This window comes from Dipodomys ordii, unplaced genomic scaffold (genome assembly GCF_000151885.1).
Source record: "Dipodomys ordii isolate 6190 unplaced genomic scaffold, Dord_2.0 Scaffold36, whole genome shotgun sequence".
Lineage (NCBI taxonomy): Eukaryota > Metazoa > Chordata > Mammalia > Rodentia > Heteromyidae > Dipodomys > Dipodomys ordii.
Genome location: NW_012267252.1, coordinates 14214392 through 14229393, shown reverse-complemented (window position 1 = coordinate 14229393; position 15002 = coordinate 14214392). Strand labels below are relative to the sequence as shown.

Sequence of the window (15002 nt, the reverse complement as noted above, 5' to 3'; positions counted from 1 at the left end):
AGGGAGAGAGAAAACAGAAATGTCTGAAGAATTCAAAGGATAACACCGCTTTGAAAGTGGAAGTCCCCAAATCTTTGCTAAAAACTTCTTCACTTAGAAAAATTAGAGGTAACAAAAATTTTACTTGAAATAAGCTTTGAAATAATCTCAACAGTTTCCAGTATATCTGAAAGTTCAAACAAATTATTTTCCACATAAAACGGGAGTAGGTTATTTGCACATATGTAGAGCATCTGACAACCCAGGGGAATAAAGCTTTGAAAAGATGAACTGTTGAACACCAGGAAATAAGATCTCTGATAGTCACATGATGGGTGAGGCTCATATTTGTTTCTTGTTCCTGTCTCACTTCCCTTGCTTTACTGCATATCACAGGAAATCACAATTCCCTGAGGCCACACCCGCTGATTTTCAGGTATGGTTAGAATGGGAAGGTGCTGGTGGAAAGGACTGGAAAGGCCAGGAAATTTTTAAATGTTTGACTTAGCTCTGGCCTTGTTTCCGTCTCAGGCAGTGGCTTTGTCCTTGCCATAGCTTCATTTCCCCAAATCATTTGGTGGTCCTAGTGCCCAGGAAGCTGTCTCCCACAGTTTATAGACTCAGAAAACCACACTTTCTCTCACTATTCTGAGTCCCAGCTGTAGTAAACAGCCTTCTACTATTCAGCTGGTCTTATCATCTGTGTAAGTAAATGTCCTGTATTAAATGCTTTCTATTGAAACACCTAGAATGCTTTCCATTTTTCTGGAATAGATCTTGCAGGACATATATTACTTTCCACAATATAGGCCAATGAATATCCCTTTAGCTGTTCTGTGATTTTTTTTTCTTAAAAATACCCAAACAAACTGAGATTTTCTTTGCCAGGGATAGGACCCTAACTCTCCACAGATTTCCCCACCAGTGACAGGAGACACAGCCCACAGTCTTCCCCTAGAGTCATCTTTACAGCATGCCAACTAGGTGTGATGACAAGGAGAAAGAAATACCAACAGGAAATTAATCTTAAGAGCAAATTACAAAGTCAACAAATGAGCAACAGAGTGAAAACAAAGAAAGTCTGAAAACTCCAAGGGTTCTGGAAATCCCTAGAGTTTCTTCCCTGCTGAATCAATAAAATTTCCTGAAAGTAAAATCTCGTAACATTTCTGAATCTTTCAAACACATCAAAATAATAAACATTAATAATAATCTGACTTGTCAACAACCGATCTGTAGCTCCTTGGATAGAAGGCGGGTCACTGGCAGAAGTAGAGTTCTTTGGTGAGCATGGTGACCACACAAGGAATCTGCTTCTTCTCATCAAAGCGGGGGTCATCAGACCGGGACTCAAAGTGCCTGGCCACCCTGTTGTTCACCCTGGTGAGGATCTGCATGATCTCCAGGTCTTTGCCATGCTCATCCAGGACGGAACAAAGGGCCTGCACAAACCATGAACCTCTTCCCGGGCTCCTCCATGAGTAATAGCCTTTGACAGGAGAGAAAGATTTCGTCAACTAATTGAGGACATATGGCTCACCAATGAGAATGTGTACACACACATACTACTTCACGCGCGCTTTCTCTCTCTCTCTCTCAACTATCAAGCACTCCAGAAATGTTTCGTCTCCTTTTATTTTGGTGCCAGTACTGGGGCTTGAACTCAGAACCTCAGAATCATCCCTTGTTCAAGGATGGTGATTTACCACTTGAGCCACAGTTTTTTGCTTCCAGCTTTTTGCTGTTAACTGGAGACAGAGTCTCATGGACTCTCCTGCCTAGGCCTTGCTTCTCCTCGGATCTCAGCCTCTTGACTAAGCCAATCAGGTGTGAGCTACCATTTCTTCCTTAATTACTACTAAAGGTAATAACAAATGAGATTTTAAAAAAGTAAATGCATCCTTGTGGTATGTAGAATAATGGCCCTCAAAGATAAATAGCATGCCTAACTCTAGAACCCGTGGCTGTTTGCTTATGTGGCAAAGAACTCTACAGATGGCATGAGGGGTATGGAATTGACACCCGATGATCCCAGACTACTAGAGTGGGCCCAGACTACTTATGAGCATCTTTAGCAGCTGTGAAGAGAGAGATAAGGGGGGGTTGGGGAGGAGATGGGAAGGGAGAAGAGAGGGGAGGATAGAGAGGATAGGACAGGTTGGTGAGATGTGAAGTTTCTGGTTTTAAACGAAGGAAAGGGTCACAAGCCAAGGAATGTGGGGCATTCTGACATGCTAGAAAAGGATGAACAGGAACAGATTTCCTCCAGAACTTCCAGAAAGGATATCGTCCAATCAGTTCAGTCTGGCATTCTGACCTCCAGAACGTCAGTACGTGTGATACATTTACATGATTTAAAAGCCACTGTGTAGAAAAAGTATCCCTTGTTCTAAAGGCTTGGGAGCAAAAGAGTTTCACATTTTGGAATATTTGCATAGATTTTCCTGAATCAGAAAATGTAGAGTTGGGCACTTGTGGCCCATACCTAGTACTCATGAAACTGAAATCATGATCACAGTTCAAAGCCTGACTGGGAAGGAAAGTCTGTGACACTCTTATCTCTGATTAACTACCAAAAAGGTGAAATGGAGCCCTGGCTCAAGTGTTAGAGCACCAAGCCCAATACTGGGATCAAAACCAAAACAAAACCAAAAGGCAATCTGAAATGTTCCAAAACTGAAACTTGACTATGATGTTGGGTCTCAAGAAGCTTCATACTTGGGTTAGGGGTAATAAACCATAAATCATAACTTCAGCAACAGGAACTCATATGGTTCTCAAAACATGCACTTAGATCATGGAACAGACTGGTAAGGTAGCAGACAGTAAGTTGGATACCTGGAACCGTGGAGTAGGCGAAGAGGAAGTCAGCTTCAACTGGGATCTTATAGCGGGGATTAGCATCCGCATCCGTGTCATTGATAGGTCCTGAGTCAGCCTGGATCCCATCATCGAGCTCTGTTCCTCGGCAAGCCTAAATGCCAAAGCAGAGATCACTTCATGGGGCTGGGAGCAGAGAAGCATGTGCTGTTCACTGCTGTGTCCCAGGGTCAGGAACTGTGCCTAGTAAATGCCAGCACCTCAGTGATCATCTGATGGGGGGTAAATGACTGCACTGTGAGCAAAGCAAAACATTGCAAGAGCTTCCTAACTTGTGATCCGATGCATCCACACAGCCAACCTTTTCCAGGCAAAACAAACAAAAACCCACAGCAAATCTGCATCTCCCATGGCATGGCATATACAGTCGCAAAGATAATGCAAAGCCCCATCTTTCTGTGTTCCTGTCCTATGCTCATTCCTACTGGCTTTGAAAAGTGATTACCTGAATGAAGAAGAGTTTGGGTTTCTCTAAAAGGGTTTTGCACCGATCTCCCCTAAAATGGGCTGTTAAGTCCTTTATTGGTGTCACACCATCTTTTCCATAAATTAAATTTTCTTCTCCATGGCTCAATAAGATGCAGGCAAAGCAGGCTGAATTGCTGTGGTCCTCCTCAGAAGCTGCAAGCAAGCAACGTAAATACTGAAAAGTTAAAACTCATGTCCTACAGCATGGAAGCTGTGGCACTTCAGCGAGATGTCCATGACCACTCAAGAGGGACCAGGGAGGGCCCAAGGAGGGGCTGGGGTGGAGAAAAGGCTCCTGCCAAAGGCGAGGGGCTTGGATTGGACCACTCCTCTGAAGAAAGGTTAGAGAGAATTCTGAAGCTCTTTCTCAGTCAGCACCCAAGCTACAGTGGCCTCATCAATACCAAAGGCCCAGGTGTTCAAGCAACTTGTGGACGACAGCTTACTGGGTAGCAGAAGGGCAGAACTCAGCGTTTGGCTAGTTGATAATGGTTTGTTTGTAAAGCAGAGGTGATAATCCTGAATAAGAAGCATTTGTAAAATAGGTCACATACTCAGTGCAATGCAAGTATTTGTTGAGAAAAACATTATACCAAGAGGAATAAAGCAGCTGCCATAGGACAACTATTATAGGAGTCTATGTTGGTAACATAACCAAGAGAGGTCAAGTTCACAGAGAGAAAGCAGAATGGTGATTGCTAGTGGCTGGGAAAGAGGAGACAGGAGGAAAGAGAAAGAAGGTAGGTGTTTAACAGGTGTAATATTTCAGTGGCGGGAGAAGGAAAGCATTCTGGAGATGCACAATAATTTGAATGTGCTTAATGACACTGAACTATACAGTTAAAATATCAGAATCATAATTTTTACATCATGTATCATTTAGTAGAATAAAAAAACAACAACAAAACTAAAGTCAGGCTCAGTGGATCATACCTGCAATTCATACTCAGGAAGCTTGGAAACTTGGGAGGAAGGCAATTCAAGGCCAGCCCAGAGAAGAAAGTTCATGAGATAACCCCCTGCCTTATCTTAACCAATAAAAGCTAGGTGTAGTGGTGTGCGCTTGTCATCTAGCTATGAGGAAATCTTAAACACGAGGATCACAGTCCAGGTAAAGTGAGCGATCCTAATTTAAAAAAAAAAAAAAGCAAAATGGGCTGGACGAATGACTCAGGCAAGTAGTGCCTGCCTAGCAAGAGCAAGGCCCTGAGTTCAAAGCCTAGCTCTTGTAGAATTTCTTTTTAAAAGACAACAAAAATGTTGGTTCAGACCCATGACCACCAAGAACAAAAATGTTGGACTGGCTATCAATGTAGAGTACTAAGAAGAGGTATCTGAGACCTCAGGAGCAGGTGACCTAGCTCCAACTTATCGAAGGGATACAAACTAACCAACTAGCTAGGTAACTAACTCGCTAACAGATATGGGGTTTTCTTGTTGATGACCATTGAAGGGACAAGAATATAATTTAGAAGGCCCTGAATTTAAGTCCTAGCACTCAGGGCAGGCACTTTACATGGATTATATTCTTCAGTCCCTACAAGAGTCCTTTGAGGTAGGTCTTACTTTGATATCACTGATAAAAAGTATAGCTTTGGGGTAGTATCATAAATTTGCCCAGGCAGCTCAAGCTTGAGCCATAACCCCATCATCCTTCAAGCCCTGTTCCCATGGCTCCCACCACAGGCATGGTCTCCACTCTTCTCATCAATAAGACACCTGTGCTTGGAGCTCACACTGATTTGTTAGTTTTGAAGGACAAAAAAACGATGGTGAGGAAAGTTGGAATTCTTAGCTGAATTCCTAGTTGGGAAAGGGAGAGATTTTCCTCACAGGAATCCATTACACACACAGTCAACAGAAATAACTGCTTTGCTGATTCCATAGGACAATAATCAAGAATTCCCTATTGATAACAAGCTTTGGGCATGCGTAGAATAATGCTTTGCTGATTCCACAGACAAGAATCAAGATTTCCCTGTTGATAACAAGCTTTGGGTAGAATAATTCGCCATCCACAAGAATACAAACCACAGACAACTGGTACACTCCCTTATGCGTGCAGAGGCCAATATACCTCCCTAAGCATGTGCACGGATTTTCTCACGGCTATTCCTCCCCAAACTCTGAGAAATGGGAGCAGGGTGGGGGGAGAGGCACACTGGAATCATTTCAACAGAACAAAGTGATCGGGACGATAAGATAGGTAGCTTTGTATGGGTCACCTACAGGTGAGGACCAGAATTTGACCCACCTCTGAAAGCACCAGTTTCTATCTAGTCTGCTCTATCGAGTGACCTAGTAGGATATAACACATCAGCATGTAAGATTCATGTTCAAAGGAATTAGCAAAAGATGTCTAATTCTGAGAGAGGGGGAAGGGTCAGGGTTTTTTCATGTTGTATCTAAAAACAAACAAACAAAAAACAAACCTACAGTAAACCATCTACTGCCTGGGGTCCCCTTTAGAATGAACTGATCAGATTTTACTTGCAAATGTTTGCCCCAAATGTCACAGCAGCCCAAGTGACACTACTAGATGGTGTGGTAAGTAGGTCTAAGAGGGAGCACCAGAGCTTGAGGTCTGGTTCTGCTCCTAATTTGCTCTTCAATCATTCCTTATCTAAAGCTCTTCCTGCACATTTAAAAAGTGGGCATGCATCCTAGAAGTGGGGGTGGGGAACAAATGTAGACATAATACTCACTAAACATTGGTGAAAGGGGGGCATTCTGGTAACTTAAGGGGATGGGTAGGGTTTGGAGAGTTGGGGGAGAACAGAGGAGGGGTGACATGGATCAAGATGCCTTAAAGTACTTTTATACAATTGCTTAAAATAATAAACAAATATTTAAAAAGTGGGCATGCAAACATAACGTCAGCCAGAATTGTACCAACTACATTAAAAATTCAATGAAATAAAATCTTTTTTATTTTTTGGGTCTGGTCATGGGGCTTGAACTCTTGGCCTGGGCGCTGTCCCTCAGCTCTTCAGCTCAAGGCTAGCGCTCTACCACTTGAGCCACAGTGCCACTTCCGGCTTTTTTTTTCTTTTTGCTTATGTGGTGCTGAGGAATCGAACCCAGGACCTCATGCATGCAAGGCAAGCACTCTACCACTGAGCCACCTTCCCAGCCCTAAATAAAATAAAATCTTGAATATGCCAAATAGGAAACAGAGCTTATGCTGTCAGAGTTTATGCTTAAATTTGATTCTTGATTTGGAGATGTAGATCTATAGCTTCTCCTTTAGCTAGATTTTTTTAAAGTGACCAGTTCTGGAACCTCTCTCTCTTGCTGGAAATGAAATTAAACCATTCGGAGAGACCTGCCTCTCCTGGGACGGAGTCGGAGCAGCCAGAGGAAGAAGGCTCCCCACGCTGAAGTCCCCTTGTCTTGCCAAGGCCTCCTGAGCCCTCCCCTGCTCCCCTCTATGCATGGGAAAGGCGGAGCAAGAGGCACAGGTGCTCACCTTGCTTAAGCAGTTCTTGCATCTTGGAGCAAGAGCAGTCATTATAGACCACCACTTCAAACCCCAGGCTTTGGAAGCACTTGAAAAGGGCCTCAGCGTCTTTGTCTGTTCCATTTCGGACACCCATACCTGTGGAAATCAAGGAGGTCTTGGATTAGCAGCACTGCCTGCAGGTTCTCACCAGGCCAGGCACCGAGTCTAACCCAGAGAGCCCCTTCAATGTAAATGCTCTGAGTGTATGTCACCTTCGAGGGCACCAATGAAATGAGAAGCAAACTCATGGGAGGGGACTCAGCCTGTCCACAGAAGGTGAGCCTCCTCATGGTCACTAAGAACCCTTGATTCTAAGCCCCATGGCCAAAGTCCCTTATCAGCTAATATGCATGCTGGGGCCTTAGATGGAAGGTTCCTAGCTTCTTTCCATGCCTTTCCCTGGACACAGGACTATCACCCCAGAGGCCTTGTCTGCCACAGGACATGGACATAGCATTTCTCCAGTGAGTACTACACATGGATAGGAGGGGTTGGCCCAAGGCCCCCACCACATACCTGTCACTTTGTCGAAGTTCTTATTGTTTATTATGATACATTTCCCCACCTTCTCGAAGTTCATATCATATTGGAATGTAGGTACTCGGTCCCGGGGGGGCCTGAATGATCGTGAAGAGCCACTTTTCTTCTTCTTACTGGGGAAAGAGAAAGCCAGTCAGGGGCTGTGTTCAAAAGCTGGGCAGGAGTGGGTCTCCTGTGCCTAGGAAAAGCCATATCTGTGAAGAAAACACCTGAGTGGACAGATGGTTCTGTTTATCTGCCATGTGTCCATGGAATGAGTTCCCTGGTAAAGTTTGCTGGATGTCAGTGAAATGTAAGTTCGAATTACCATCCTGGAGTGATCAGCACTGGGACTGCCACCCAGGGCAAGAGTAGATCTACTGTGACATGCACTGTGCAAGATGGGCAGAATCCACCAAAACTGAGCTCACACACACCTGCGACAGAGCATTACCTGGTGTGGGTAATGCAAGCACGTGCCAAAAAGCAGAGCCACAACAGCTTCAAACAGGAAGTGACCCAGACAACATTTATGGGAGAATGGCTAAACTCTTGCATATTCATGTACTGAAATCTCACAACAATGAATAAACCATGACAATATGAAGCAATATGAATTTCACAAAAATAACACAGTTAGAGACCAATACACAAAAAGATACACACAGAGTTCAAAATACTAATACCTAATACCAGCTATTTCAGGGGCTGGAGAATGGGAAAACTGGGCTTTAAGACCAGCCCAGGAACAAAGTTCACAAGACCTCCAGCTCAACAAATACAAAGCTGAAAATGGCCAAGGGAAAATCGAAACTCAGCAGGTACTTGATAAATGTGGGCTCTTTTTTGTGGGGGGGAAGAGGAGGAAGGTAGTATTAGGATTTGAACTTAGGATCTTGTGCTTGTTAGACAGGCACTCTTCAATTGAGTCATGCCCCCAGCCCTTTTTCTTACTTTATTTTTTAAGTTGGGTCTGCCCAGTCTTGGACTACATTCCTACCATCTTTGCCTCGGGAGTAGCTGGCCCCCAAATCAAATTCTTTTTTTGGGGGGTGGGGGTGGGAGGTAGTACTGGGAGTTGAACTCAGGGTAAGCTCACCAGGTAAGTGTCCTTGAACCATGCCCTGGGTCTTCCTTGATTTTAATCCATAGAAGTGTCTCAGAATCTCTGAAAGGAAGTGATATTTCTCTTTCCTCTTCCCACTGTTGTTGTCTTGATTACAGACCAGCACTATATGTCTTTTCCATCTTGTCAAATTCCTATTTCAATATGACCTCCATTGACTGATTGATTGACTGACTGTACTGGGTTTTGAACTCAGGGCTTCATGATTGTTAGCCAGGCATTCCTCTTGATTCACACTTCCAGCCCCTTTTGCTCTGGTTAATTTTGAGATAGAGTCTTACTTTTTTTGTGGAGGCTAGCCTGGATCCTTCTATTTTTTTTGCTTCTTGCTATAGCTAGGATGACAGGTATATGATAGATATATGCAGGGGCATGCCATGGGGACTGTGGCTGTCACAGTGATGTAGGGGTAGGATGGCACCGGGGTACCCTTCTCGTGGAGTGCCTCCCATTTTGGGATGACGTATGTGTTTCTGTATGGACATGCCTCACAGACATTGCTACCTGTCAAGTCCTACTGACGCTAAACAAAGGTGATTATGGGGTCCAGCAGAGGGGAAAGGGTGAATATGATCAAAGGCATGCAGGAAAAATTCCTAAGGAAACCTGCTTAAAAATCGTAAAAAAAAAAAAAAAAAAAAAAAAAGCCGGGCGCTGGTGGCTCACGCCTGTAATCCTAGCTACTCAGGAGGCTAAGATCTGAGGATCATGGTTCAAAGCCAGTCCAGCAGGAAAGTCTGTGAGACTCTTATCTCCAATAAACTACTAGAAAACCAGAGGTGGCGCTGTGGCTCAAGCGGTAGGGCACTCGCCTTGAGCTGAAGAGCACAGGGACAGCGCCCAGGCCCAGAGTTCAAGCCCCATGACCCATCAAAAAAAAATATTGTAAAAAATATATATATGCTCTACAGCCTCTGAAAAGATAAAAATCAACTTTTATGTTCTGCAATAAAGACCAAGTAACAAACAAGCTATGGGGTTGGTTGGTTGGTTTTGTGCCAGTACTGGGGGGCTTTGAAATCATAGCTTGGACACGGTCCCTTAGATTTTTTTCACTCAAGGTTGGTTCTCTGCCACTTGGGCCCCCTGGCTTTTTGCTGGTTAACTAGAGCTAAGAGTATGAGACTTTCTTGCTCATGCTGGCTTTGATCGTGATCCTCAGATCTGAGGCTTCTGGGTAGCAAGGATTCCAGGTGTGAGCCACCAGCATCCCACAAAATAATGACTTTAAAAAAAACTGTAAATTAAATATGGAATACGTCATGATTTTGCATGTCATCTCTGCACAGGGGTCATGCTAATCTTCTCTGTATCACTCCAAACTTTAGTATATTGCTGCCGAAGTGAGACACAAGCCACGGACTTTTGAAAGTACAGTGATTACCGCCTCCTCAGAGATGTGCAGAAGAAAAGAAGAGTATCAAGGGTCTTATATAAGAACAAGCTTGGAGCTAAATCACATGACAATTCAAACCACACTGCTTCCATTAGAACTTGGAAAATGAATTCATTGTTTTTAATGTGAATTATGCTTTGTTAATTTGGTTTTAAAAAGAAACACAACTAGGGAATAATGCTACACACACTTGAAAGAGGGCACTGTCTGCAGTTATGAAAAGACCTGACACTGTATGTGAAATATGATTCTTTCATCTGGTAAACATCTCCAAAGGGCGGTAAGGGCAATTGCTTTGCCCTAAGCTTGCCCCTAACTGACCTTTCTTCTTTCAAAGTGAACTTGATATCTGCTTCCTCTTTGGGGGATTTGTGTCAGTCAATATTAATGGTTCCTTCTAACTGAAGTGGCTTTGTGTTAAACCTAAGCCTTCCCAGACCACGGGTATGTATTAGCAAGGGATCACCAATTCAATTCCAGTGCATTTACCTTGCCCAGAAGCCCAGAGGAGCTGGTTTGGGCTAGCAAAGGATCAGCCTCCAGCAGGCATATAACTGAAGGGACAAATGAAAGGCAAAATGACTAGAAAAGCAAGGAGGGGAGGAGGACCAAAACTTACTACATAGAGCTATTCTGTTTTGAGTGAGAATCCAGAAACTGAGTCTGCCACCTACTCTGTCCTGTTGTCCCTTTAGCATGTAAATTACGTTGTATCACCTGACCTAAATTACAGGCATGTCCATCTCTCGTTAGAAGATAAATTATGTTTAAATTAATAGTAACTAATTACCTTCTTTTACATGAGGTCTTGCTATCTTGCCCAAGCTGACCTTGACTGCTAGATTCAAGAAATCCTCTTGCCTCAGCCTCCCTGTAGCTGGGACTACAGGGCTGCATCACTATACCTGGCTAATGGGAAACTGTGAAGGCAGGATTTGGATTAGTTCCCTGCTGCTTCTCAGCTCAGAAGCTCACTCAGGCATACTTCGTGAATGAATAACGAGCACTTCAGCTGAGGAAATACAATAGGCATACACCCCAAGTAACCCCCAGTCTAACTGGACACACACTCTGCAGACCTGAGAGTTGCCAGGGAGCTTCAGGCTTCAAAGGAGGTGAAGGAGTAGCTGCCCAGGATCATACTTTTACCCTGTTGCAAGTATTAGAGTTACAGCCTCAGGCTTCAGAGTCACAAAGTGAGAAGGAAACTGACTTCTGGTCTTACATTAATGCCCTTTCTCCTTGCCTCTCTGTGGAGGCAATGAGGGAAGAGCAAGTGAGGGTACCATTTTCCTGGTGACAGGGCAGAGTACCAGGTGGTGGCACTGGATTGGCACCCCTCCACACGTCTCAGCCTCTCGGCCCCTGGACCGGCAGGTCAGACATGCTGTATTTCAGAAATCACAGCACACCAGTGCTTCCCCGGGTATCACCGCAGGTACAGGGTGGTCATGGGTCTAATTCATAACCCTAAACCCTGCACAGAGGGCCCAACCCTGATAGCAAACCCAGTTACACCAGTTACTTTTAATACCACCTCCAACAGAATCCTAGGGTGTGTCATTGTGGCTGATGTCACCGCTGAAGCCCCCTCCTCTGTGACACATTGCCTGGAGTCCCCTTCCTGCTGAAAGGATTTAGGAGGGTATAGGCTTTATACCCGGTTTCCAGCCACTGAAAAGAAGTCTCACTAAAAATCAGCTGTTGGAGCCCAGCGGAACTCTAGGTAATGAGCTGCTATTGGATGTAGAAAGGGGCCCAGGGGAGGGGGAAAGCTAATTAATTAGCTCACTGCAGCAAAATGGCAGCATTCCAAAGCTCTGACAAGATCCCAAGGGGTCCCCCAGAAGCCAGGTGGGACGGTAGGGGCTAAGAAGGGACTTAAGAAGCTTTCAAAGATCCAGCTTAGAAACTTCATCAGCTAACATCATCCCCAGAGACAAGATTTTGTAAAGGTGGCTGTCCCCACCCCAGGTCCATATGACCAACCTTTCTGTAGAAGATGCGGGAACATAGGACAAAGACCCCATGGGGCAGGGGAAAAGAAATGCACACTAAGCGTCTCTCGGGTCCAGAGTCTTTCAAATGGTACAGGCAGCTGAGTGCCAGTGGCTCAGGCCTGTAAGCCTAGCTACTCAGAAGGCTGTGATCTGAGGATTGTGACTCAAAGCTAGTTCAGGCAGAAATATCCATAAGACATCATCTCCAATTAACCAGCAAAAAGCCAGACGTGGAGGTGTGGCTCAAGTGGTAGAGTGCCAGCTTTGAGTGAAAAAGCCAAATGAGAGTGAAAGGCTGAGTTCAAGCCCCAATACAAGCACTAAAACAAAGAAATCAAACAGCACAAACAGTGGAGAAAGTATTTTTTTTTAATTCAGACCAGTCAGGTATGTGATTATTTTAAGTCCTGGGTTTTACAAAAGGGAGTTAACAGCCATTATCACACTCTCTAGGCTACCCTCTAGGCCAGGCCTGCCTCTCATTTCCTCTCCCTTTGTTAATTCTCTGCAGATAACTAATATTTATCTTGGCCTTTTTTTTTAACATCCCCCAAGACTTTCTCCAAGATTATTTTGCTTGAAAGAAACACAGGATTCCTGTTTTGGAGGCTGTCACAAAGAGCAAAGTCCATGCTAAATCAGACCAGTGAATTCAAAGTGCTAAATCCTCTTAAAAGCTTGAGTGTTCCACAATTGGCTGAAGATGAAAAAATATTTAAATCTGGCCACTAAATCACTGTCTTAGGGCCAGACAAGCAAGATGGCAGCATACTACACTCTGCTGGTGAAGTGACTTACAAAGCATGAGTACGTGTACATTAAAATGGGATGGAAAGAAAGGTAATTCTCAGGGCAGGTAGAAGGCGTTGATGCCTCACCCCACTCTTCCTCTCCCTCCCCACTGCCTCTAGGAATTCAGGCAAATCCCATTACCTTCACTGCTCAGATGCTTTCAGACTCTGCCAGCAACACACAGCATGAAGCACATCCTCCTAACTTCACAGGTAGACAGCCATTTCTTACAATCTACCATCTCACACGGTGAGGCCAGCTCAGACATTTTCACTACAACCAAGTCAGGAGTCAACACGGACAACCCAGCTTTGTGGGTTATTTATATGAAGAATCTACAGCCACTTGCCCTAGACAACATTGCAGGATAAAAATATTCTGCCCACTTGATGAGGACTTGGCAAACCTCAGGAAGTACACAATGGGCTTTTTACAATCTACTCTGGGTGCCGGTATAATTTTCCCCATCACTGGAGTAGATAAATACCAATTTTATCCTCTTACAGATCCCTGGGGCTGCTGGAAACGTGAATTACGCCTTTCTATATTTGGAAGAGAAGAGAAGCATGCAAACCCACTCCTATTTCTTTTCTAAAGCCCTCTCATGGCTTGGCATCCCAGCCACTCTGTCTGTTTGTAGACATTCCTCAGTAAGCAGTAAACACACCACCAGTGGGTACACGGCTCCCTGAGGCCGTTCATCTGCATCAAGAGCTCTGGTTTTTGTAGCTGCTTTGTCTAAATATTTTTGGAGTGATTCATTCATGGTTTCAACAGAGGGCATCCCCACAAGACTGTACATAACATACACAGGCCTGGAGCAGGACAGGAAGGGAAAGAGAGAAGAGAGAAATACCTGGAGTCTCCATCCGGAAGCAGCCCCCTCTGTAGCAGGAGCAGGCTTCGCCCTGAGACCACAGGGAGGGAGTTACCCTCTTCTCTGTAGTAGTAGAAACTCAGCATGCTCGGAGCTCAGCAGAGGTTGGGAGACTGGCATGGGCTGGCAGGCCCTGGAGGCCCGTGACTGAATCAGCAGTGAGTTCCACACTGGAGTTTTCCATAGGACCATTCAAACTCTGCTGGGAAGGTCACACTGGCTTCCCCTTCTCTGCTGACGGGCAGAAATAGCCAGTATCTACATCGAGCCCCCCCTCCTATCCCCCACAGCTCCCTGTGGAAAGCATTCTAGGGGGATGGGGTCCAAAAGGAGGAAAGATAGACTTCCACAACACATATAACCAGCAGTAGATCTTCAAGAGTGAAACACTGCAAAGGACGTGTGTATGGCTCAGCCAAGAGGCTGAGTAGGAACAGCAGAAACCATTCACACAATAAGTGTGCACACAAGGCCAACCTACCCAAGTGTCCATCCTCAAAAGGTTGTGTAATAGTACCCGTGTGGGTGGCAAATACAGAAGACCATAGCAACGAAATGAACAAAAACAGATGGTAAGTTGATAGGAAATTAAACAGTTCATTAGAGTGGTTTTTGGCTTTGAGGTTTTATTTTTGCTTCTGTTTTACAGAGACCAGATCTTGCTATTTATCTCAGGCTAACCCCAGAACTCATTAAATATACCAGGCTGGCCTTGAACTCACAATCCATCAGCTTTCTCTCTGCAACTTCTAGGATTACAGGCATGTGCCACCATACCAATCTGATTTGTTCCTTCTATAGGTACTCAAACTAGCAGTGCATAGAAAAGCACCCCAGAAGGGTGCTTACTTTTTTTGTCTGTCATGGGGCTTGAACTCTGGGCTTGGGCGCTGTCCCTGTGCTCTTCAGCTCAAGGCGAGTGCTCTACCGCTTGAGCCACAGCGCCACTTCTGGTTTTCTAGTTGTTTATTGGAGATAAGAGTCTCACGGACTTTCCTGCCTGGGCTGGCTTTGAACCATGATCCTCAGATCTCAGCCTCCTGAGTAGCTAGGATTACTTTTTAGAAGAAGTGGATAAACAATTCTCTGTGGTTTTGCATACAGGGAATGATCCAAGTGCTGTTAATGCTTCCCTTCCTAACCCTCCAAAGGCAACAAGGAAAATGTGCACACATCAAGCACGACACGTAAGCAAGCAAATAACCATGCTTTTCACCATTTCCTGAGGGAGGGTCGTAGCCAGTGCAAACCGCAGAGCTGAAGTGAGGTGACCACACCTGCCGCCCTGGGCGGTCCTCTCGGTCACTTGCCATCCTCAGCTCTGTGAACAAGAAAAACAATTAGCTCTCCACATTTTTCTCTGAAACTCCGCTTGCAAAAGGACATTTTGCTAACAAAGGATTAAATCTTAAAAATCATTTAGGAGAAGTAAGGAGCTAGGTTCTCTTTAAATAGCCTGAAAG

The 15002-nt window shown here is 44.7% G+C and overlaps 1 protein-coding gene across 2 annotated transcripts in view; it reads right to left on the bottom strand.

Annotated features, from left to right (window-relative positions):
* Window positions 1–778: 778 nt before the first annotated feature.
* The window catches only part of Casp7 (caspase 7, apoptosis-related cysteine peptidase), a 30709-nt gene continuing 16485 nt past the window's right edge, over window positions 779–15002 (bottom strand). For both annotated transcript variants that reach the window (XM_013017871.1, XM_013017872.1), the window contains 5 exons: window positions 7346–7482; window positions 6797–6925; window positions 3305–3480; window positions 2818–2953; window positions 779–1468 (listed from right to left, as the gene is read on the bottom strand). In XM_013017871.1, the coding sequence (XP_012873325.1) occupies window positions 1239–1468; window positions 2818–2953; window positions 3305–3480; window positions 6797–6925; window positions 7346–7482 (808 nt within the window). In that variant the 3' untranslated portion in view covers window positions 779–1238. The remainder of the gene's footprint in view (window positions 1469–2817; window positions 2954–3304; window positions 3481–6796; window positions 6926–7345; window positions 7483–15002) is intronic.